Here is a 26,063-nt window from a genome sequence, read left to right on the forward strand (position 1 = left end):
ACTCTCTTGAAAAGCTGTGATTCAAGAAAATGTCAGATTTGCTAATATCTAAAAAAAATTAAGATTCGGACAGGTTAAATTTAGCAGAAAGCTGTCCAAATGATGCAAAATATCCATAAAACCTGAAATCCCCTCTCTATACCATCTCTGAAAAATAGCATCATGCAAAGAAAGTTGAAAAAAGTGATTCGATATGATAGGGCTTGAAAGAGAGAAATTATGAAATTATTTTAAAAATATTTTTTATGCCATTCTTCCACTATTTAACCTTTGAATTGAACTTGGTTTCATTCTCATTTTCCAAGCATGCACCATTTTTCTCTCCCTTTTAAGTAAGAGAGTGGAATGCAAGATTTGTACTGTGAGCTCATTGCTGTTGGGAATTAGATAGAAACTAACCAATGGAATTGTGTTGTACTCCTTAGAACCACCAATAAGTGAGTCTATAGAGTGACACATTCTGACACACTCCTTGCTTTTCAATTGTTGCCATAACTATTGGTGTTAAATCCTGACATTTCATTCCACTAATGAAAATAGGGTGAGACAGAACTTCTGGCCACTTCTGCCTTAAGGGCACACCCAGGCTCATCTACGTGCATAGAGCCCCTGTCAGGAGATTGTAACAGCATCCACAATGTTCCCCAGCACCCTAACCCTTTGATAATCTTTCTTGCAGTCCTTGTCCTCAAACAGCACAAAATGATTGGTCTCTCATTTATTTTAGTTTTGTCATGTCAGTTTATATAACTGTTCCTGGCTCCATTTTCATTTCTCCAACAGGTTAGAGAATTCTATGCTTAATACCTTGAATGAGTCAAGTTTCTACTTTTTAGATGCAACTCTGAAAACTCGCCAAGGTCAACAGAATCTGTCAGTGCATATAGAGGGAGTTGGTTCTAATCAAAAGATATTTTCAAAGTATCAGTTATAATATAAACTGTTTCAGCCGTCTCAATATTTTATTGAATATCATGAGTCATTGAAAGTGCAAATTATTCTGCAATAGTGAAAGAAGTAAGCTCCATTACCAATGCGAATTATGAACAATACACTTGAGTCTAATCTAACACATTTCACATAGATCTCACGTGAATATGTACACTTGATAAATCATGCATTCGCTTCTGCAATTTTTCTTTCTGAATCTCTGAGCCTCAGATTTCCATTCCCACTGTTGCGTAGGGAGTAGAGGGGGCCCTTTTGCTTGCATGAAGTTGCACTTCACTCTCGCTTGTCCTCACTATAGTTCTCCAAGCGTAGGTGAAGATCAGCAGGTCAAACAGTATCCTTTATGTAACCATTGTTTCGGACTTGAGCCCTTCATCAAAGTATGAGAAAAAGCTGGCAAGAAAAACTACAGAGACCTCCCCCGCCATTAGAAGTCAGAATTTTGTGCAGTATTTCCCAGACAACTGCTGCACTGCTCGCCTGTAAAGGCGACATTGGTTCAATCAGCCTCTAGTGAAAATGAGGAATCTTTGCATTTCTGTCTCTGTCAGGTCCTTATCCTTTACAACAGCTTGTTGCACTCAACGCTCTGGGAGGTGTAAGGCATCACTAAAGTAAAGATTTATGAGAGATGACCGCTTACAAGTCCTAAGAGGACTTGAAAGGGTAAATGTTGGGATGCTTTCACTTGTGGGGGAGCCTCGACCAGGGGTTCATAACTACAAGCTACGGGGCTGGTCATGCAAAACTGAGGTATGTAGAAATGTCTTCTCTCAAAGTGTGGTGAATCCCTGGAATTCTCTGCCCCAGAGGGTGATAGAAGCTGGATCATGAGGTGGATAAATATTTGATGGATTGGACAATGGAAGATATGTCCATGGAGAAATGGCACAAAAAAAAAAGGAATTGATCAGCCATGATCACATGAGTGGTAGGACAGGCTTGAAGGGCCTAATGGCCTACTTCCATCCCTATTTTCCTATATTCTTAATGTGAGAGGACAGCTTGCATTATTGACCCAATGATGGACATCTTGTCACATATTTTCATCTCACTTTCAAATAAATCTCTGCTTAAAAGTGCAGACAGTTGACATTTAAATGGCATTTTTCCATTTAAGTGCTGATTGGACTGACATTAAAAATAACAATGTGTAAAATCTTTATGAATGTTGTCACTTGCCAGCTTTATCGACAGTCCTCACATGCGGGGGTTGGGAAGGGGGACCTTTGGGGTTCAAACAAAAACTTACAAATCCATCTGAGAAGGAAGATTAGTAACTGTTCCATGCTCCTTGCAACAACTTTCCAGAATACATTCTTCATAGAGCCATGCTGCCCACTTCCCAGAGGTTGACTGGAAGCCCTTGGCCTGGACGCCAACTGCATTGGCTGCCCAGACTCTGAGGTTATTATCAACTTTGACCTTCAGGATCTATAAACAGGTAACTTTAAATGTCAACTTAAATTGACACAGGCATTCAGCAGCTAAAATGAAACATCTGTTGGTTTCCTTTCCCAGTCTAAACATCTCAATTATAATTTGAGAGATGGAGTGCATTCATCTTTTCAAAAAGCTTTAGCAGGATGTCTTGTGTGATTTTTTTTGGTGTTAAAGCACTGAGCTACGTTAACATAGTGTAATGTGAAAATCAAGCTGAGGTAACTGTGAGTTTACATTGCCACTCCTAGTGTTGATTACGTTTTGCTTTCACTTTTTAAAACTGCTCTCTTTTATTTTCATTTGCCACAATATTTGGATTTAGTCTATTTTATACTTTTGCTTTGCTTTCCCCTTAAGTCTTTGGCTCTATAGCTTTTGTTTATTTTTACTAAGAGTGCTGAATGAAGGTAGGCAGAAGTACACTATATTTATTTTAAATCAATTTTTCTGGCCATTCCTTCTGACCTTGGCATATCTGCCAGGAAACACTTTGGTACATAAATGTAGCCAATAAAATATTTTGGCCTATCTGTGATTTATAGTTGAATGTAGGTTTTAAAAATGCTTGCAGAATTAGCTCATGTGTAACGAAACACATAAAGAGCCACGAGAGGATCTTGCTGCAACTTGACGTTAGTTTTAACCGATCTAAGATGTGTGTTCCAATTGGCCTGCTGAATTTTTAAAAATTCACTAACTCTATCCCTGTTGACCACCTTTGAAATTATTGCATTTCCTAACACTGTGGGCACTGTTTTGCCAGAAGGCCTAAATAAGATCCCCGTGTGTAAGAAGATGACAAGGCTTTTCGTCAGCCAATTGTCAATCTGGTCCCTTATCATCTATAGCCTTATTTCAATTTTAGTCTCGTTCCTACTCCATGATGTAGCTGTGGATATACATCACCAAGTGACAGTCAAGTCTTTTTTTTGAATTGCATCTGAGCAAACATGTACTTTGAAGTCACATGGGCACTTCTGTGGTCATTTCTAAAATATGCCCTCACATTTTCTGTCGTAAAATGACGTATTGAAAAGCTGCAAGACTGTGCAGTTTTTGAAACCTAAGGTTTGCCAGCTCATGTTTGTAGGCTATGGTAGACATACTGCTGTTGTAGAATTGGAGGTAACTTTGAGAAAGAGGTCCTTCTATAATACAGTGAACAGGCTTTCTCCCACATTCCCTCCTCACCCCTATCTCAGCAGCTATCCCCCTGCCTACTCCTCTGGAGCTCAGTGATTAACCACTGACAGCTCTTTATTGGATAAAAACTGGCCACTTCAGACACTATTGTTCTGGAAACAAGTGCTCTTGATTATTCTGCTTCTTTTTCCTTTGTCTCCATTCATCAGCATAAAACCACGCTTAATGTTTCTGTTGAAAAAGGGTAATTAACATTTCTGCAGGCTTTATAATGATGCACTGGGAAATAACTGTATTTGTCATCCATTTTCCTAGTGGCTAGAAGAGGCTGGCATTGACATTTAAGTTGGCTGATTTGTTCTTCATCCTGTCAGGAGACCCATTTCCAGAGCAGGATCTTTATCAGATCATTGGTGGGAAAAAAAAATGAGTTGACATGTGTCAGGAGATTTAACACCAAATCTTCCAGTCGACTTCTGCAGGGCACTGAGAAAATTAATAACTTCCTTTCAAAGATAATAGCATTTCATACATTAATACCCATTTCGATTTCCCTAATGTATGTCATTAACTGCAAATAACAATAAATTGGGCAATCCCTTCCATCCATCGTGACAGGACATTTCTGAGGATGATTAATGATTATTTCTCACCAGTGTTTGTCATCTGATCTATGAATCAGAATTAAGTTTACTTCCTTCACCGACCCCCACAATTTTTTGAATTGCTGAATGATACAATGCAGCTCAGGGATTCAGTCAATGGGCTCTGGTGATACAAGAAAATTCTGAACCTGAATGGTTCCTAAACATTTATGGTACATACCATTAAAATTAATCCCTAGTATCACTGAAATTGAATTCAATCCCGAGTAGTCACTGTATGTGTTAACATTTAGAGAAGTATTCCATATAACCATATAACAATTACAGCACGGAAACAGGCCACTTCAGCCCTTCTAGTCCATACCAAACTAAGTACTCTCCTCTAGTCCCACCTACCTGCACCTTGCCCATAACCCTCACAATACCCTTGAACATGCCATCCTGGGGAAAATAGACAATATACAGCCCATCAGCAAATTGATGCCCTCAAGAACCATTGTTCCAGCCCTGAACCATATTTACTATCTTCCATTGGAAATAAAGAAATTGAAATAAAATCAGAAAATGCTGCAAACACTCAGCTAGTCAGCCAGCAACTGTCTTGGCATACACTGGTGCAAGGTTATCTCTAAAGATATTTGCCTGATTTTGCCTAAGCATGTAACTTCTGAACACATTCCATCCATGACATTGATAGCAGGTTAATGTCTTTTGCTGTTGGGGTGGGGGTGGGTGGGGGGGTTAGGGTGGGAAATAAAGCAAATAGTTCTCATATTTCAGTGATTGTGTTGATTAATTATTGTCCGCCATTCACTTTGATCTTTATTTCTCGGTGATCTTTATTTCAGAGCATGAGCAATAAGCTGTCACTTAACCAACAAAGATGAGATGCCCTCTTTTCTTTATCACAAAAAACTATTCATTTTTCCACACTGGTGCCTTGTTATTAGACATAATGTTGGTGAGATGATGTCGATTTTGGAAAGCTGGGCATGATGCTTGTCAATTGGAGAGTTAGAAATGAGATCAGGACCTTTCCATTTCCCCCATGCAGATGTTGATATCTGCTGAAAATGTGGAAATGGACAGAAGAAAGTGGCAGAGAAAGGTATGGGAAAAGACCTCTTGGGGGAAGGGGGAAGGAAACATTGGAGAGAAAAGTGAGAATGGAACTGGAAAAAGTGGAGCAGGAAGTTGGCACCTCACCGACCTTCAACTCTCCCTTCCTGCTACGGTCCCACGAGGTACAAAACATGTCCCTACATTTCCAACCCTCACGTCCATCCATGGCCATAACAGACCTTCCAGGTGCAGCAGAGTTTCACCTGCATCACTTCCAACCTAATCTACTGCACCTTGGTGAGATCAAGAGCAGATTCGGTAACCACTTCACCGAGCACCTGCACTTTGTCTGTAGGTCCAAGCTAGAACTCCCTCACCATTCCACACAGACCTGTCTGTACTCTGCTTCTTCCATTGCCAAGGTGAGGCTAAACATGAACCTGATGAGCAACACATCATATTTCTCCGAGATAGCCTTAAATCCAACAGTAGAAACATTTCTTAAAATGTTTAGACATACAGCACAGTAACAGGCTATTTGGCCCACAAGCCCACAATATCTCAATTAACATACAACCCCCATATGTTTTGAAAGGTGGGAAGAAACCAGAGCACCCAGAAGAAACCCATGCAGATACAGGGAGAATGTACAAACTCCTTACAGACAATGCCGGATTCAAACTTGGGCCACAGGCACTGTAATACCAATAGGCTAACTGCCAGGTTAAACGTTCTGCCCCTAATGAATTTCCCTATTTTAGGGTATCCCTAAATCTATCTGGTTCCATCTCTCCTTTACCTGTCCCATTCTCAATTTTCTCTCTAACATACCTTCCCTCGCCCCTTCCCCCAATGATCTTCTGCTCAACCCTGTCTCTCCACCACACCCACGTCTTGGATCCTCCCCTTCCTCCAACCTCCCCCACCCTCTCCACTTTAAGCTTGATAACTCCCCTTCCCACTTTAGACTCATTAAAGAGTCGTGACCTGAAACGTTGACTGACCATTTCTTTCCACAGATGCCACCTGATCCACTATCCAGGCACTAGCAGATTTTATGTTTCTCTGAGCAATATGGATTGTTCTGTAAAATAGGTCTTTGATGTTTAAAAAAAAAATGAGCCCTTTTTGGAAATAGGAAAAAGAGAAAAATCTATTAGTTGAGTAAAGATGTGCAAAATATGCCATATTTTCCATTACTGAGAAAGTATTGTATAATATTTTTAAATTAAATTATGGTTTAATAACAATAACATTCTATGTAGCACAATATGAGTTAAAAATGGAGTCTCTGGCGTACATTTAATCTGCATGATCTATGTGGTACAATTTGGTCACAATGCGCAGACAATCTGTGAAGTGAATCTGATATTTCTAAAAATTCACAATCCTCCGAATAAGGAGGAATTAACTGATTAAAGAAGGATCTTATTCACAGTTTAATGAAAGTATGAGATCTGACCATTGTCTCTCTGGGGATGGTGCATCTCTTTGATGGATCCACACAAAAATCATCTTGTCTTTTATGCTGAATTACACATCATTAAAGAGCTTTTGAGAAGGGGTTAGGATATTTCCTGCTGTGCCAGGACTTAAACACTTACTCTCCATGCAAACAGGTGCAGAGATGAGTTTGTCAAGCATGGTATACCTTGTTCAGTCTTCCCCGGTCCCTCAAGACCGTTAACTTCTTGCTATGAGCTTATTGGGTAGGACACAAAAAATAGGAAGAAAGTTGACTTGTAAAGTTATTTTGCGGATTACAATATCTTGTTTGAATGTGAGAAAACGGGACATTGTACTAAGGGTTAATTTAACCCATACCCATAAGAAGGACAAAAAGAAGAAACATCGCCAAATTGCCATTGCCCAAGCCAAGAAGGTAACGTTTGAATAGTCTCAGTGATTCGAAGTCGAGAACGTACAAATATCTGTGTGTTGTAAAGTAATCTAACCCTTGGATCCTTGTGGAACTTGAATGATTTTTCCAAATGTTTCCTTGCATCATCCAGAGATGAATATAATTCAATTATTGCATTCCATCCACTATTTTATTCCAAAATTATTTATGTTGCATCCCTGCAGTTGTAAACGTCAGCAGTCTGCTCACCTTCAGACTATTTTTTTAAAAACCTGGGTGCAGATCAGTGGGACTGGGCAAAAAAAAAAGGCTTGGCACAGACTAGTAGGGCCGAAGAAGCCTATTTCTGTGCTGCAGTGTTTTTATAGTTCTAACCTGATGACTGCATTTAAAGTTATCATGTCAAATGTGTTTTTTTTATAGGTCACCTTCTTTTGTGACTGTGAAGAAGGACACATTGGGCTTTTCTGTGAAGAATTTGATGGTTGCCATAACATCCAGTGCCTGAGCAATGGAACATGCTTGGACATTAAAGAGGGAAACAACTTAAGGAACTTCACCTGTGTCTGCCCACCAGGTATACCTGAAATGTTTGTTAGGGTTATTATCATCAAGATGGCAAATTCATTTTCATTGCACATTGGATTTTATGGATTGAATTATTTCTATTCAATTCCAGGGAATTCCTGATTCCCAGATGACTCCCCATTTATTTCCGCTGCAAGGAGTTCCAGTTCATTCCATTGTACAATAACCTCTGAAGAGATGATAGTTAAATTTAGCTGAAAAAAATTTGCAATATTTCCTCTTTAGTCATTCATTATTACAGTTAAGTCTCTAAATTAGGCTTTTCCTTTAATTACATCTGGTATATGTGATTGCATTGTGTTTTTTTAAGCTGCAAGTTTATTTGCTTCAATCTTAAATCCTGCTTACAATTTCTTTTTGTAGTTTGTGGTTCAATATCCAATATGCAGAGGCGCATCAGTAAATCAAAGTGACCACAGCAACCACTGCAGTTTTAAATGTTAGAAATTGTTTTCAGTTGACATATATTTTCATTGATCATCCTTTTAGTTTGGGATTTGAGTCACAGCTACCATGTGGAGTGAGGTAGATCAATAGAGCAGCTTTAAAAAATTGAACCATTTTTCTGAACATATTCAGTAGTGTCATAACGGTACTGCAATACATAAGAATTTTTTATAGGATAGATGGACTTTCCATCAGTCAAAGCCACAAAGATAGGTTTCATCTGAGAATAAAAATAAATGATAGTGAAATATTATTGATTAGGCATCAATTAAAAACTCCAGAGATAGGAAAATATTTCTCATGATAAAGTGTTGACAATTAATAACAGATTTAATTTCTTCAATAAAACATTTCTTATGGGAGAAGCATAGATTGATGTGTCCATCATTGCAAGAAATCTCTCAAATCATAAAAGACCATAGACACAGGAGCAGAAATAGGCTATCCAGCCCATTGTGCCTGCCCCACCATTTAATCAAGAGCTGATCCATTTCCCACTCAGCCCCATTGTCTGGCCTTTTCCCCATAACATTTGATGCCATGGCTAATCAAGAATTTATCAGTCTCTGCCTCACACCCGATAACTTGGCCTCCACAACCGCCTGTGGCTAAAAATTTCATAGATTCATCACTCTCTGGCTAAACAAATTCCTCCACATCTCTGTTCTCAGCAGACCCCCTACAATTCTGAAGTTGTCCTTTTGATCCTAGACTCTCCCACCATCATTCTGTCCATGCCTTTCAACATTTGAAGTGTTTCAATGAGACCCCTCCAACCCCCATTCTCCTAAATTCCAATGAGTACAAGCCAAGATTTGTCAAATGCTCCTCATATGATAATCATTTCATTTCCAGAATCATCCTTGTGAACCTCCTCTGAACCCTCTCCAATGCCAGCACATCCTTTCTTAAATGAGGAAACCAAAACTGCTCACAAGTGAAGTCTCACCATCACATCCCTACTTTTATATTCTATTCCTCTTGAAATGAATGCCATTGACTCAACATGCAAGTTTACCTTCAGGCTGTCCTGCACGAGGAGTCCCAGGTCCCTTTGCATCGGTGTATTTTCAATTTAGAACTTGAGACAATTTAGTCAATTCTTCCCATTTAGAAAATAATCTTCCCATTTATTTTTTCTACCAAAGTGCAGACTGCACACTTTCTGACTGTATTCCATTTGCCACTTCTCTGCCCATTCTCCTAACCTGCCTAAGTCTTTCTGCAGCCTCCCTGTTTCACAACACCACCTGCTCCTCCACCTACCTTCGCATCATCTGATACCTTCGCATCATCTGATACCTTTGCATCATCTGATACCTTTGCATCATCTGATACCTTTGTATCATCTACAAACTTGGCCATAAAACCATTCATTCCATATTCTAAATCACTAATATACAGTACAAAAATAAGCAGCTCCAACGCCGACCTGTGTGGAACACCACTAGCAACTTGCAGTCAACCAGAAATTGATCCCTGTATTCCGGTTCTCTGCTTCTTGCTAATCAGCCAATTCTCTACCCTTGCTACTATGTTTCCTGTTATATCATGGGCTCTTATCTTATTAAGAAGCTTCATGTGAGGAATCTTGTCAAAGGCCTTCTGAAAATTCAAATACACAACATTCACTGCATCTCCTTTATCTAGCCTGCTTGTCAGTTCTTTAAAGAATTCCAATAAGTATGCCAAGCAAGATTTTCCCTTAAGAAAACCCTGCTGGATTTGGCCTATCTTGTCATATGCCTCCAAATACTGTGTAACCTCATCCTTGACAATTTTCCCTTCTACTGCCGACAGGCTAAATGGTCTATAATTTCCTTTCTGCTGTTTCCCTCCCTTCTTGAATAGTGGGGTGTGATTTGCAATTTTCTGGTCCTCTGGAACCATACTAGAATCTATTGATTCTTAAAAGATCGTTACCAATGCCTCCACAATTTCTACCACTACTTCTTTCAGAATGCGAGGGTGCATTCCATCTGATACGGGAGACTTATCCCCCCCTTAGACCATTCGACTTTCAGACCACCTTCTCTCTTGAAATAGTAACTGCACTCACTTCCCTTCCCTAAGACCCTTCGGCATCTGGCACACTGCACATGTCTTCCACAGTGAAGATTGATGCAAAATACTCATTTAGTTCCTCTGACATCTCCTTGTCTCCCATTATTATTCAAGCTTCATTTTCTAGTGGCCCCTATATTTACTCTCACCCCTACTTTGGACGTCCTCCTCTTCAGCCTCTTTCTTATGTAGATTATTGTTAGTATGTCCTCTGTATTTCTATTTTACAGATACCTGATGTGGCTTTTTCTTTGTTTTGTTAAGGCATTTCACTCATTCCTCATCGGATTATATGGCATATACTGTATAAGGGTCTTTCAGTCCATCCTTACCATGTGGACCAAGAAATATCTCTCTACGCTAATCTGTTCGTCAGCACTTGTCCATAGTCTTCTCTGCATGGACAATTCACGTGCTCATCTAGATACTACCTGAAGGTTGTAAGCATGCCTGCCTCCATCAGCTTCTCACACAGTGGATTCCTTGTTCTGATGTTCATTATTATCCTTCAAAATGTTTTGTATCCATTGCAACCTTTTGTAGTTCAAGATATAATGGTAAAAGAATGCATTGGGCACTTGAAAGAAAGGAATTTGTCTTGTATTGGGTAAAAAGCAGAGAATGGGACTGATCAGATCCCTTTAATGGTAAAACCAACATTCCAATATTTCGAGTTTCTGGCGTCAGTCATTCTGACCGCAGAACATCTCCGGTGTATCCTGGGGCCAAACATTATTAGCCACCTCAGAACCCATGTTTCATCCGGGCTATGGATCTATCTTTCTTTAAGCTTGCAAATCCATCTGATGCCAACTCTTCTTCAAAGCTGGCATTCAAAAGCTGTTTCATGTTTACAATCTTTAATGATTGAAAGGTTGAAAAATAGTATTTTGTAGAAATGGTCCCTTGAAAGATGATATGTGGCTGTGGTTCAGGATAGAATTGAGATGTAGATAGTGCGACTGTTGAAGTGAGACATCAAGGGCACGCTTGGCATTAAATGTGGATATCACTTTTCTGGTGCTGATGCAGAGAATTAACATATAAAGCCTTAATTATCGTTATTGCTCCATGGATGCTGTCTCACCTGCTGAGTGTTTCCATTTTCTGCTTTTATTATACTTCAGTGCATGATATGAGATTTACTACATGAGAAGCCCTATAAGAACCGAAAAACTTTATTCGGTTCATTAGTAGATTTGTTAAGATCGCTATATTGCACTTGAGAAAATTAGAAGCTGTGTAGATTTTACTTTAAATAAAATTCACAAGAATCCTAGAATGGTTCCAATATATTGAATCTACATTAGATTATTAATGAGCAAGCCAGTTAAACCCCTCCACACTCCTTCAAGTTCTTTCCTTCCAGCTACTTATCCAACATCATTACAAGTGCAGAACTATCACCAAACTAATGTGCCATGTCACCTGGGAATGCTACTAGTATAATTAGCTGCCAATCTGTCAGCCAGCTTAGAGTTAAGCAATAAGGTAACTGATTTTAGTGGTTTTGCTTGAGGTATAAATGTTGACCATATAAATTCTTGCCACTGAATAACAGGCAAAACCTATCTTCTCTGATGTGGGAAATAATTATATTCTTTGGATCCTTTGTATTACCAGGTTATACAGGAGAACTGTGCCAGACTCAGATTGATCATTGTATCTCCAAGCCCTGTTTAAATGGAGCTACTTGCATGAGCAGAACAACAGACTACAGCTGCCTCTGTCCAGAAGGTAGGCTTTGAACAGAATCAGCACATAATTTTCCTCAGTAGTATGTTTTGGCATTCAAAGCAAGTTGATTTCACAGAGTATCCCCCTCTCCCCACAAGTATTTTACCAAAAGGAAATTAAACGAGATCCTCAGTTTATGATAGATTTAAGAAATCTCATTGAAATCTAATCCAAAAAATGTTGAAAGCCTACAACAAAACAATCCTCGATGGTAATTAAACCAATAGAACTTACATCCATAGTATGAAGTGTTTTGAAAGGCTGGTGTTGAAGCATATCAGCTCCAGTCTGGGCAGCAGCAAGTTTACCTGTTGTAGCAACAGGTCGACAGTGGATGCCATCTCACTGGCTCTACTCAAAGCCCTGGAACACGTGGACAGCAAAGAAGCATTCAACAGGATGTTCTTTATTGACTACAGTTCAGCATTTCCTCAAAACCCATCAGCAAGCTCCAAGACCTGGGACTCAACACCCCACTGTGTAATTGGATCATGGATTTCCTCACCTCCAGGCCACAATCAGTGGAGATTGGTAAGATCATCTCCTCCATAATCTCTATCAGTACCGGAACACCACAGGGCTGCGTTCTTAGCCTCTAGCTCTGCTCACTTTACACCTACAACTGTGTGCCTCAGTAGGACTGTAACACCATCTACAAATTTGCTGCCAATACCACAGCAGTGGGTTGTATAAAGAAAGGTGATGAGTTGGCATGCAGTAGGGAGATTGAGAACTTGTCTGAATGGTGCACCAATAAAAGCAGAAAATGCTGGGAATACGCAAAACCTGTGGGAAGACAAACAAACATTGCTGATTCAGATAAAAGACCCTTTGTGAGAACTGAAAAAGCTGGAAAAGAAGCTCATTAAACTGCAGGGAGGGATTTTCCCCTTTCCCCTTTTTTACCCTCTGGGTCTGGAGGACATAAATAGCCTGACTAGACAAGCCATGTCTTCCTCCTTTGCTTGTTTGTATGTGACATACAGAAATGATACAGACGGAAACGTGGATGGGCTTTTAATAAGTTCACAGACAAAGTGAAAATTAGCAGAATTGTGGATCATAAGGTTAGTTGTCAAAGGATTCAGCCAGTTACAAAATGTTCGGGGTTGGTATAATTGGCAGCAAGTATAATGGGCCCAAATGGGTTTCTACTAGTTTTTTTTCTTTAAAATTAAAAAAATAAAATAAAATACAGGGTACTGGGAAGTTGAAATTATGGGCAAAAAAATGTAGGGTTCAATTTCCACACTGATGTCTCCCATGTTTACCATTGGCAGTATTCAGTTCCTTGAACCTGCTCAACTATTCACTGAGACATTCTATCTCAGAACCATTCTCCTGCTCTATTTGCATTACCTTTGATTCCTCTTCTATCCAAAAATCTATATTTTTAAATTTATTTTGTGTTGAACAGTCTTGCAAACTTGAGTGAGTGTTGTGAGGAGGTAGTTCGAGGGTAGGGCAATGGATGTTGTCTGCATTAAATTTAGTCAACCTTTTGACAAGGTCACTCATGGCAGGCTGATCTAGAAGATTGAGACATATAGGATCTATGGGAAGTTGCTAGATTGGATTAAAAATTGGCTTGTCATAGAAGACAGCGGGTAGATGTGGAGCGGTGTTATTCTAACTGGAGGTCTGTGACCAGTGGTGTTCTGTGAGAATCAGTGCTGCGATTGCTGTAGGAGGGCTTATTAGTTTACAGATGACAGAAAAAATGGTAGAGTTGTGGATGATGGGTCAGGGTAATCAAAGGATACAGAAAAATATAGATCAGATGGAAATGTGGGCAGAGAAATGGCAGATGCAGTTTAATCCAAACAAATGTGAAGCATTGCATTTTAGGGGGTCAAATATAAGAAGAAAATATACACTAGATGATAAAACAATGTACAAAAGTGCTGGAGAAACACAGCAGGTACATTGATGAAGGGCCAAATCTGAAACCTTGACTTTCTGTAGATGCTGCATGACCTTCTGAGTTTCTCCAACACTTTTATAAATTTCGCTACAACTCCAGCATTGTAGACATTCTTCTTTAAGTAAATGACAGAAAACTTCGAAGTTTAGAGGTATGTTCAAAGGGATCTCGAGTGTGTCCATAGTTCCCTGAAAGTGGTTCAAGCAGATAGCGTGGTAAAGAAGGCATATGGCATATTTGCCTTCATCAGTCCTATTACTATATCCACTCTATTCATTGACTATGATTCCCCTCCTCCCCGCCCATTTAAAAGAAACAGATCCTCATTGAAATGTCTGCAATGTATATAGTGTGGCACTTTAATAATTTACTAAAGTTGTCAATATGTAGTGAATTAAATAAAACCATAAAAGCAAGGTCAGCATTTGACAAAAGTGCAGACCCAGAGCTTTATTTGGCTTTAGGTCCTTTTATTTTGATCACCAGTGATACTGCCAGTTTGGTGTCAAACACGTAGAGCCACTTCTTCCATCCTGTGCTGTACAACCTCTGTAAATCCACAGCAGATGTAGAAGAGATGATATGAAAGCTTTGGCAATACTTTAAGGGATTAGCAGTTCTGTAGCTATCCTATTGCAGGATACTGGCAGTCCTCCGACTGCCTCGGAGCCCTGGGCAGAGTCCTCACATTGATCCTACCTTTAAGGGAAATGATCTTTCCATTCATAAAATACTGTTGTTTGGATTTTTGGGGGAATTTTAGGATTTTAATTTATACATTCTCCTTTGGCTTCAGCACTTCCCTGAATGTTCCTCACTTCCGCCCAAAAATCTGGAAAATGTAGTTTGGAAATCAGATAGAAAATTATTGACTCCGTAATCCAATGTTTTGATTGAAATCTAAACAGCTTCTCAATTTTGATAGTTTGCCCAATTTTGGTCTGTCCTTTCGCATTTAAATGGTGAATTGTCAGAAGCCAAACTGTGCCAACAATGAAGTTGAATTTTTCACCATCTGTATCTTTTGTAGGCACATTGGGTGGAGAGAGATGTTGATCATTCAGACAAGAGGAATACATATTCATTGTTGTGTGCCAAATATTTTGAATGATCTATTAGACAGATGTTCATCCAAATATAATTGTAACTGTCCAAGGACAGACCAAGGTTTCCCGGAATGACAGTAAGTTTAGCCAGACTAGAGTATATTCAATGTAACATGCTGAAACAGAATTTATTAACCTGACATATATGCACACAAAAGAAGAAATAAAATTCACAATAAATAGTCTGAGTTTAATAAGAGAATTCTACCATTTATTCAATCTTGTAAAATGCATTGGGAGATACCAAGATAATATTCAACTAGATGGTATTCATAAAGGAGAACAATTTATGGTGATTGTCATTTGATCGCTAGCAGGCTCAGTGGTAATATGTCATGCAGTTGAGGCATAATGTTAATACTATAATCTGTGAGACGCCTACATCGACAGCTCAACTAAACAACTTTAACTGCCTTAGTTGTCCCTGAACTGTTCTATCCATGATACTATTCTGTCATGATTCCCCACTAAAAGTGAAGAAGCATAACAGAATATGGCTCCTAGCATTTCCTTCTGTCATTTCAAGACAGGATAACGTCAAGTTAAAAATTCATGTACTAACCTTATCCAAATAGCAACCATCATTTCCTTTCCTATTTTTATACTTTGCAAAGCATGTTATATTAAACAGCTGAAAATTATTAAAGAATCTTCCTTTGCTATACTTTCACATTGTCATGTTCATTATATTTTCTACCATTTCCTACTGCCTCAGAACAAGTGCAAACATTCAAAAGATAGGTCTTCAGACTGGTCTCACCTCCAGATCTCAATCAGTGAAGAATGGTAAAAACTTCTCCTCCACAATCTCCATCAGTACCAGAGCACCACAGGGCTGTGTTCTTAGACCCCTACTCTACTCACTTTACACTTACGACTTTGTAGCTTGGTACAACAATAATACCATCTACAAATTTGCTGGCGATACCATGGTAGGGGGTTGTATAAAGGAAGGGGATGAGTCAGCGTACAGGAGGGAGATTGAAAACTTGGCTGAATGGTGCACCAAGAACACACTTGCACTCAATGTCACCAAAAGGAAGGAGCTGATTATTGACTTGAGGGAAGGAAATCCAGTCGTATACAATCCAGTGATCATTGGGGGGGGGGGGGGGGGGTGGGGGATCAGAGGTGGAGAGGGTGAGCAAATTTATGTTCTTGGGAGTCACTATGTCGGATGATCTTTCCTTGACCCAAAACACCAATGGCATCGTGAATAAAGTACACCAGCTCCTCTACTTCTTCAGGAGTTTGCAGAGGTTTGGTATGACACCAGAAACCTTGGAAAATTTCTATAGAGGTGTGATAAAAAGTGTGCTGACTGGCTGTATCACAATCTGGTATGGAAACACCAAAACCCCTGAGCATAAAGCCTTCCAAAAGGTAGTAGACACAGCCCAGGACATTACAGGCAACGCCTTTACAGTGCCAGTAATTGGGTCCGGACTTTGAATCCCGTGGTGTCTGTAAGGAGTTTGCACGTTCTCCCCGTGGCTGCATGTGCAGTGATCCTTTAAAGGAAATTTAGCAATTTCCCTTCATGTAAGGAATATCAGTGATATACATTGTCACTGAATTTTTTAATGACTCGTCACATTTAATAGCTATAATCCCTGTCCATCGATTATTGATTAGGGAAGTGTCAGGACACAATTCTCCTGAAACCTCACAATTCAATTCCAATATTCTGACGATAAGCTAATAGAACCTGTGTTAAGTCAAATTGTTTGGACTCACTGTAAAACAATGAGGGGAAGATACACCAAAATACATTGGAGAAGGAAGCAAACAGGAGAAAGGCTCTTGCAGCAAGCAGCTTGTTTTCTCAGTACGGATATCTAGGACAACGATTTCGAGTTGTATTTTCAGTATTGTACAAGGAAATATTGATGACTGAGCACCATCAAAGCCAAACGATCTTGAGAGATTTATGGAAAATTTTCCACTCAGTGACATGCTGTGCTCACAGGCTGAAGATGTGGGAGAAAATCTTTTTAGTGCAAAATTTTCAAACAGCATTCACTCAGAAACATTAGGGAATGATATGGAATCATTAGCTGTGATGTATTGTTGCAGAAGGAGATGTTAAAGAATGCACCCGCCTTAATTTCCATTGTTTTATTCACACTTTGTTCTATCCAATTTTTTTTTGATTAACCTCTCTGTTGCCTGCTGTATCTGTTGACACAGTGGACTGGGAGTCATCCACGTAGGAAGAATGGGCCATTTAGCTGGAGCAAATGAAATCTGTTGATGCTAAAGTAAATTTGATTTTGATTAAGCATAACTAAAATGTTGTACAGCAAACTATTCAAGAAAAATATTACCCAAGATATGTGACAGTTTTAGTAGCAGGGTCTCTCCTTTGATGTTGGTCACAGTGAGTGTGAAGGATGTTGATACCATGTCGAAGACTTTGTGTTTATCAGGACCTCTCAGTTAAGGTTAGATTCCATCTCCACTGTGAATTATTCTGAGATTTGCAGTCTGCATTGAAAGATTAAATTTAAATTAAAATAACTTTTCTGTGAGAAATGTAAATAGGTGTCTTTTAAATTTTTGCAATATTTTAAATTTTTGTGAAGATCTCCATTTCTCTTACTATCAGTGGATCACCCGTGGAATCCTAGATAAAGGCTGGAAAATAATGGAAAGATGTTTTCAGATCTCAGTGTTAATGGTGGATTTGAGTTTGACAACTGCTGAATGATCCTGGGTTTTCAAGATTCAAGATTTCTTTATTGTCATGTAATAAAACAGGTTTAATATTACATGAAATTTGCTTCATAAGGCAGACGGATTCGCCATCGGCAGAAATTCCTGGGTGTGCCTCACAGTCAGAGAAAATTAAGCAAAAGAGTTACATTGTGTCTGCAGATTCATCTCCAACACTCCACAGCCACACAGACTCCAGTCCAAATGATCAGCAACCCAAGCTCCAGATCTGAAGTCTGCAGCCTGTCTGGGTTCCTTGCCGGAGTCTCCGACAGCCACTACCTGTGTGTACTTCAGCCGCAAAGCTCCTCACTAGTCCTCTGCCATGGGTCACCTCCACTGTTTCTCCTTCTCAAATAGGGGGCGGTCTTCCCTTTTTCTGGTGCCCTGTGCCAGTCCTCTGCTTCCCCGGAGTCTGCAACCCCCTCATAGGTGCCACCATCTTGGGCCCAGACCCCATGGTTGCAGGATTTTAAAATACAGTACCATAGGCTCCTTTAACAGGACCATTTAAAGCCTATATTGAGCCGTCAGTAGTAGGATTAGGCAGTAGAATCCTGAAGTGGAGCACTGTGTCTGCTCTCCTCGCTCTCCAGTGGTCCACATTAGCAGGCAGTGCTGCCATTGCAGCACCACCATTATTTTTATATTACATGAGAGAGAGGTGTATTGCTCTCAACCCAAGAGGTGAGAGGATTTGAGCTGATTCTGCATTATTTTGGCGTGAGAGGTGAAGGATGCCAAGTTGAGTTTCTGGAGCTTCCCCAGATGGGAATTATCAGGACGAGTGGGATTCATAGGATTGCTCATGAATAAGTATTGAAGGCAGAACGTGAACACAGTTGGAGAAAGCTGTAACGGTTGATGTTTTCTGCATATTAATCATGACTCTGCACAGACAAACCTAACACTGATTTGTCACAACTTTTCCAGTCTGTTGAGCCCCTCAAAAGTTCCTGAGGAAATCTAAAGTTTTAATTATGCAGATGGTTCAAATCTGCTTCTTGACCTTTTACCTCCAGCATTGAGCTATAATTTCTAGGCGTTAATTTGCAGGAATTCAACATCTGGCCCTATAGACGAGAACCAGCTGAGGGGCACTGTTTTGTCATTGGCACCCAGCAATTTTAACTCCGTGATAATGGTGCTCATTTAATTGATGTAAGGTTGGGAAAAACAACACCTCCTTTCAAAAGGAAAACCCAACCGTTTCACTCAAATAAATAACAAGTACACAAATCTGGGAAAGCAGTTTAATAAAATGAAGATATGTCCATCATGTGTTTAAAATAGTGCTGCATGTCTAGCCTGCAATGCCTGAGAGTGTTTATTCCTTTCTGATCCTGCAGACACTAAGCCCTGATTGCAAAGGTTCTACTCCAGTCTTTTGTAAGAAACTATGCACAGATTATTATCTTCAGAAGGCTGCAGGCTAACTCAGGACTAAGCCTTGTCTTTATTCAAGTTATTTTGATGGGGCAGCTCATCGATTCCCTACAGATTCTGGATTGAGTATACAGGTCATATATGTATGTAAGGGAACCAGCACTTGCTTTAGATTATTATCAGGAATGCCAGAAAGAAATTCTGAATCAATATTGGTTTGAACAACATCCTGGCATACTTACCAATCCCTTTGACCAAGGAATTTTGCACATCACCAAATCTAGATAAAGGAATGGGAAAACTTTAGCTGCTGAATTCAGTTTGACTAGCTGCTCTGCTCTAAGAAGCACATTTTTAAAAATCTCTGATGTGTCAGGAATTTTCAGTTAAAATTGAAGTTGGTACTTTTGAGCAATATAACAATGTTTTATATTCTAGAATGGCATTTCAGTGCAGAAGTAAAAGGTTATTGGATTGTTGGCAATGATCAGATGTTAGAATAGTCTTTTGACTTTATCTGAACAATAGAAAACAAATCTTGAAAGATCCATGGCCAAACACTTTTTGTCAATCAGTACACCCAATTCCTTAAACTAATCTCTACTTTCTGCCCTTTGTGTAATGTTGTTCTTGCTCGATCACGCAGTATTTCTGTACATGTGAACGAGTGAATAAATGAAAGAACAAATTTTATTGCCACTTAAGAACAAACACAATGGAAGTCTTATTTGCTGCATAGAACAAATAACAACAGGTTCAAGTTCAAATTTATTGTCACATGCACCAGCGTCAGAGATCAGGACCTGGATTCAAATGCAGTGCTGTCTGCATGGGCTTCTTTTGGGTGCTCCATTTTCCTTCCAACCTTCAAAACATACTGGGGGATTGTAGATAATTTGTCATTGGGTGGTACGGGCTCGTGGGCCAAAACGGCCTGTTACCGTGCGTTATGTTTCTTGGTGTGTTAGGCAGAGGTGCTCCAGTCCTTGATAGGATGCTTTCAATGGCACACCTGTAAAAATTGTTAGGGGATTTTGATGATCTGCCAAAGGTCCTCGGGCTCCTCAGGAAGTAGAGACACTGGTGTGCTTTCTTGGCCATTGTGAGGATGTGGGTGTACCAGGACAAATCTCACATGAAGAAGATTGATCTGGCAATTTTACTGGAATATTGTCATTAAATATTTTCCTCTATTACAATGATAACAACATTTCTAAAGTAGCTTGTTAGGTGTGAAGTTGTAAGGTCCAGCCTTCTTTCACAGATGATGCTGTATCTGTGCCAACTCTCTGCATGAATGGCCCATGGCCAGTGATGGAAAATCCCTACAGAGACAGCCTCTGTTTTTAAAAAATTTACCTAGCAGATTCAAGGTTTATTTCCTGGTGTTAACAGACCTCCCATTAGTACAAGATAATGCCTTGCACTGTTTAAATATACCTTCTTTTTAATACACTTATATTGCATGTGACAACATGTGCAATCTTCTAAGTTATGCTTTTATTCTTGCACTACCATCTATGTGATTTACCTGGATAACATGCAGGTTTTTCCACAGTATCTTGGTGCACGTGACCATCCACGCATGTCTGGATGCCACCATACATTGGCATGTTAGAAGCAGAGGAAAATTTTGAGTCCCTGCTTCTCACAGAATTTGCCAATACTGTACGTCAAAAACGTGCCACTGAACAAGCTCACCTTGTTACTTGATTGGAAAATGTATTTTGTAAATTTCTATAATAATTTGAATTTAAATTGTATTCTTTAACAGAAAATGTTACCAAGATACAAAATACTGACTGTAAATATATTTTTTAATTAATTTGCATTTTCCACTGCAATTTATTCCAATCAAGCACAGTGTTTAATAGCTGCATCTGCCACTGGTGCCCAGTAGCCTATCTAGATAAATTCCGTACATTGACAAGACAGATATTTGAAATGTTTATAATGGATCCCCATGGACATTATAAAATCTGGGCCCAATTTTTTAATAATTTAGACAAAAATCCATTTCTAACTCACCAGCTGCAGTAGGGTAATCCTTCAATGTCAGAACTTGTAAATACATGAGAAAAAGAGCAATGGAAGCGGTCATTAGTAATTAGACTTTACTTCTCACTTTAATGATTTAAAGGAGCAAATTGCAGCTGAATCCCAGTTTTGAATTTCTACCCAGAAAAAGAACCAATATTTACTTATTTATTTGATTCCAATAAGTTCACAACCAATATCTTTTGGAATTGGAATATAAGCAAACATGAAGATAAAGGCATCACAGAGAAATAGCTGGAAGTTCTTTTTAAATTGTGAGATTAGCTGAGTGATAAATGTTTCTCTGTGAATGAAGTGGTGGATATTGTGTGCCTTCCAGTTCTGTTGAAGACTGTACACAGCAGAAGTCTTTATGAAGCAACATTGCTTCTGAAGTCTTTCTTAAGGAAGGAACAGATATGTAAGATCAGCCAAATTGGCTGATTTGTAAATTTCTAGTATGCCCATAGACACAACATGGGTAGTATGGTTAGCTCATGGGCTGACAAGGCCTGCTACCGTGCTATGTCTAATTTTTTTTTTAAAAACCCTCATTAGATAGCCCCGATGTTTAAAACTACAAAGGTTGGCTAGCTAAGAAAACCCTATTTCGGAATTGGTAAACTAATTAGATTTAAGGAAATGAAGTTTAGGGAGGTATGGGGATGTATTACAGTTTTGAAGTGGTTTTAAAAATGTAGTGGTTAAACTCACTTCCAGAGATGTAGTATAATGAGAATTAAAAATGTCCTTGTCTAACTAACCAGCCATTAACTATTCATAAAGCAACCTTGTTAGTTCATGTTCATTACGACAATCACAGAAACAGTAATTTAGGAATACAAGTGCCAAAAAGTGGTCAAATTATTCTATTATCACAGTAGATGCAAACTGTTCTGAATACAGAGCTAAATTTGTCTGATGACAATGTTTTAGCAGCTGTAAAAGAAAATAACTTGCTGCATAACTTCCTGCGTCCACAGCTAATGCGTTAAATCCTTTAATAAGCTTGTGCAGTGTTCAAGCAGATTAAACCATTTTTAAATTTAACAAAATTGTTTGTCTCAGTTATCTAGATGGCTTGGTAACTGGATGACTTCATAAGACACCAACATCACAAATTCTAGATTAACTTGCCAACACATGAGACTCAACTCCACAGTTAAGTATCATGGTTAACACATGCTATCACAGCTCAGTGACCAGGGTTTGCATCTGGCACTGCCTGTAAGGAGTTTGTACTTTCTTCAAGTTTCTGCATGCATTTCCTCTGGGTGCTCCTGTTACCTCCTTCATCCCAAAAAACATACGGGGTTAGTAGGTTAATTGGTCACCTGGATGTCTTTGGGCGGCCTGGGCTCTTGGGTCGGAAGGGTCAGTTACTGTGCTGCATCTCAAAATTATTTTTTTTAATTTATCTTGGTCACAAGGGGCGACATTGAAATCAAATATAAACATCTGTGTCGTGTAACAGCAGTAATTTTTAAGCTTATCTGCGTGTTCTCTAATGCTTATTTACCAACCAGTCTGCAAAGAGGTTAAAGGTTCTCGAGCTAAACCCAGGGAAGATTTTAAGAATAGTCTTTGGCGAAGCAATGCCTTCAAGAGGAGCGAGTGAAAATAGACCAGATCAAGAGTACTGCTGCCTGGTTAATGGAGCAAATAATATAAAATGACCTTTAAAGTAGTTTTTCAAAAGCTCCAATAGTTATTGTGAGTGAAAGCTTCAGCCAGGTGATAATGCCTCCAGTGTCAGGGCTGGAATTGCACTTCATTGACCGTGAGGCTCTTAGGGATGTTCTGAAGAGTGGAAAAATTATAAATTTAGACTTTGTGGTGGAACACTGTAATACATGCCCCCGATCCTGTAGCTCCTCCCCCCTCAGGATTCCTAATAAAGGCGGTACTGCCCAATCCCCTTCCTCAGTGACTGCCTTGGCATCAGCCACAGCATGTAAGATATGACTGTAAGTTTATAGCGATTAAAGCCTGTTAATTTTGACTTCTGGTCTGTCGGGTCTAATTGTTAGTGTATCAGATACGCAGCACAGTTACAGGCCCATGAGCCCGTACCATCCAATTACACTCGACTAACCTACAACTACCCCCCCCCCCAACATTTTTTTTAAAAGGTGGGAAGAATCAGGAGCACTTGGAGGAAACCCATAAACCCATGCAGATGTGGGGAGAATATAAAAACTCCTTATAGATAGCGACGGATTTGAACCAGAGTCACTGGCGCTGTAACAGCGTTACACTAACCGTGATATTTTTTCCATCCTTTATGAAGGGCAAGGGCTTTGATTAACTTTTTTTTTCCTCCCTTTCTTTAACTCTGCACTGTTGATTATGTTCCTCTATACTTTTGACTGCACTCCTGGCCTAGTTTATACATCACCAATTAGTTGTAAATGGCGACTGGAGACCTTGCATTGGCAGGGGAGAGAAGGATGCTCCAAGATGAGCTTTCACTTTCTTTAATAGGAAAGTTACAGACAATATGGGTAACCAATGGGGGCTCTCTTCCTACCTTGAAGGACATCATCAATAGAGAGGGGAGGGGAAGATGCTTCTGGAGGTGGGATCATATTGTAGGTGGTGGAAATTGCAGAGAAGAATAATATTGGATGTGCAGGTGGGATGGTAAGTGAGGAGTCTTGGGGTGGAGGGGGCCAGGTCAGCTGTGCAGGAAATAGAGGAAATGTGGGAAAGGGGTGTGGTACACTAAGGTAGCAGTAAACAAGCACAAAACTCAAAAGACTGTACAACCTGGCTTTATTCAGATTAAAGTCTGAACACCAGTTCATGCATTGGTGGCTCCCGTGTGATTGGCTCAGGAGGGGCCGGCTCAGGTCTATGTTCGGGTCGGCTGATTGACAGCCGGCCAAGTGGAGTCAGCCCTTAGGTGGTCTTCCTGCAGGTACAGAGATCGCCCCCTGCAGTAGGCTGGTGGTCATACCACCACAAGGTGTGGCAGTAGGGAGAAGCCACATTTTTTTTGGAAAGTTCTTCTGAAAAGTGAAAAAAGAAACTTGCTTGAAGTAATGATGGAGTCTCTTGAACCAAACATTTATCAGATAAGATAGTACTATGCACCAAAAGGAAATTGCAGGTGATATATCTTAGGTTCATTGTCAATGACAAATGGTAAAATATTTTGGAAGGTGAATTTGCAAAGCTTTGCTTCAAAAAAACCCAAAACCTGTAAAGACTGATTAACTCAAGTGAGATTTCCTGAAATATTTCTCCACAACTATTTAATTGGAAGCATTCCTATGAGATTAGAAATTAATTAATTGGGACGTAAAAGACAGAGCAGAGCCATCTTCTGTGATTCATGGGAGATACCTAATAAACCAAATGTGAGATATTTTGTACAACTGGCAGCCTAAACCCTGCACATTTAATTCTGACAAACAATGGAGAAATTTTTCTGTGTTCTCATTACAGTTTGCGACGGTTCACACTCAAGTTACTGAGTTATTTCTAAATATTTTAGCCACCTTATTCTGAAAAATTAAACAACAAAAGATAATATTAGATTGTATGAATTTGTTGCACCAATATATTGATTGAACTACAAAAGTTTCAGGGTCCACAATTCTCTTTACAAACTAAATCAAGTTGCTTAATTCTCTCAGGTTACAATACAATAGATGGCACCTGCTAATGCCACGAAAGCCAAAGCTTTTGACAGTTTTCTTGTTCAATAAATTCGGAGGAAGTTCCCTCATTAGTTACCAATGGGAGCTGAAATTTCCTTGCCAATTGCTTTCTCTCTGAAAGTATATCTTCATCCAAAATGCACAACATTTATTTATTCAGTTAAGTAGAATTTCTACTGAAGCTGGCTGGAGTAGAGGGAGAAACCCCAAGGAAATTCACCCTCACCATGTCTCTAACTACCTTAGTCTCAGTATGAATCCTCGCATCATACATATTTTCTTGTTGTGAGCCGCTAACGTGCTTGGTTCTGATTTATACTGCAGGTTTTACAGGCTCCCGGTGTGAAGAGAAGATGGACCCTTGTGCCTTGTCACCTTGCCAGAACAATGGGACCTGCTTTGCAGAAGGCACATCATATAGTTGTAACTGCAGTCCAGCCTACACTGGGCCAGTTTGTGCTCAGCTGATTGACTTCTGTGCCCTTAATCCCTGCTCCCATGGCCTGTGCCGCAGTGTTGGTACCAGTTACAAATGCCTCTGTATCCCAGGTATGGTGCATGCTCTACAAACATATTTGATTTTTTGCCTTCAGTAAGAAGATAGCACAGGGCCAGTAAATATTTCTATGTATGGAGTATATTTCCTTCAAGAGTGGCACAGGAGGTTAAAAGGCAGCAGGCATGTTCACACTGTAGATATGTCAGTATAGTGCAATCTGCGGTCATTGTCCTAGAGATGGGCATTAACAAGGTGCAAAAGCAAATCACAGTTCATCTTTCAATCATGCAAAAAAAGTTGAATTGTAAAGCCAGCTATGAGCCAAGCATTAGGTCAGAATACACATTATGCACAGCATCACCCTAATCTGACAGTCCCTAGAGATTTGTTCTCAAGGACAGTTCATTGGGAGACAATCATTTTTAATTGAGAGATTCAACATGATAACAGGCTGTTCTGGCCTACAAGCCTGAGCCACCCAAAAACACCCATGTGAGCAATTAACCTAATAGTCCCATACATCTTTGGAATGCGAGAGGAAACCAGAGCATCTGGACACAGGGGTGTGGTGATACACCACTAGCCTACTGCAGGGGGCAATCTCTGTACCTGCAGGAGGACAGACTACACCTGGGCGGCTGTCAATCACCCGACCGGGATGTAGAGAGCCAGCCTCTACTGAGCAGTCACTTGGGAGCCACCATCACAGCCACTAATGTCGCAGAGACTTTTAGCCAAATAAAGCCTGTTGTACAGTCTTCAGGTTTGTGTCTGCGTACTGCTACTGCAGTTCATCACAAGGGGAACATATAAAGTCTTTACAGAGCAGA

The 26,063-nt window shown here is 39.7% G+C and overlaps 1 protein-coding gene across 1 annotated transcript in view; it reads left to right on the forward strand.

Moving 5' to 3' along the window:
- The window catches only part of dner (delta/notch-like EGF repeat containing), a 160,410-nt gene that overhangs the window by 113,442 nt on the left and 20,905 nt on the right, over positions 1-26,063 (forward strand). Inside the window, exons 6-8 of the mRNA XM_069897348.1 lie at positions 7,489-7,642; positions 11,788-11,901; positions 25,059-25,283. Of these exons, the coding sequence (XP_069753449.1) occupies positions 7,489-7,642; positions 11,788-11,901; positions 25,059-25,283 (493 nt within the window). The remainder of the gene's footprint in view (positions 1-7,488; positions 7,643-11,787; positions 11,902-25,058; positions 25,284-26,063) is intronic.

The sequence above is a fragment of the Narcine bancroftii genome, chromosome 9 (genome assembly GCF_036971445.1).
Source record: "Narcine bancroftii isolate sNarBan1 chromosome 9, sNarBan1.hap1, whole genome shotgun sequence".
Taxonomy (NCBI): domain Eukaryota; kingdom Metazoa; phylum Chordata; class Chondrichthyes; order Torpediniformes; family Narcinidae; genus Narcine; species Narcine bancroftii.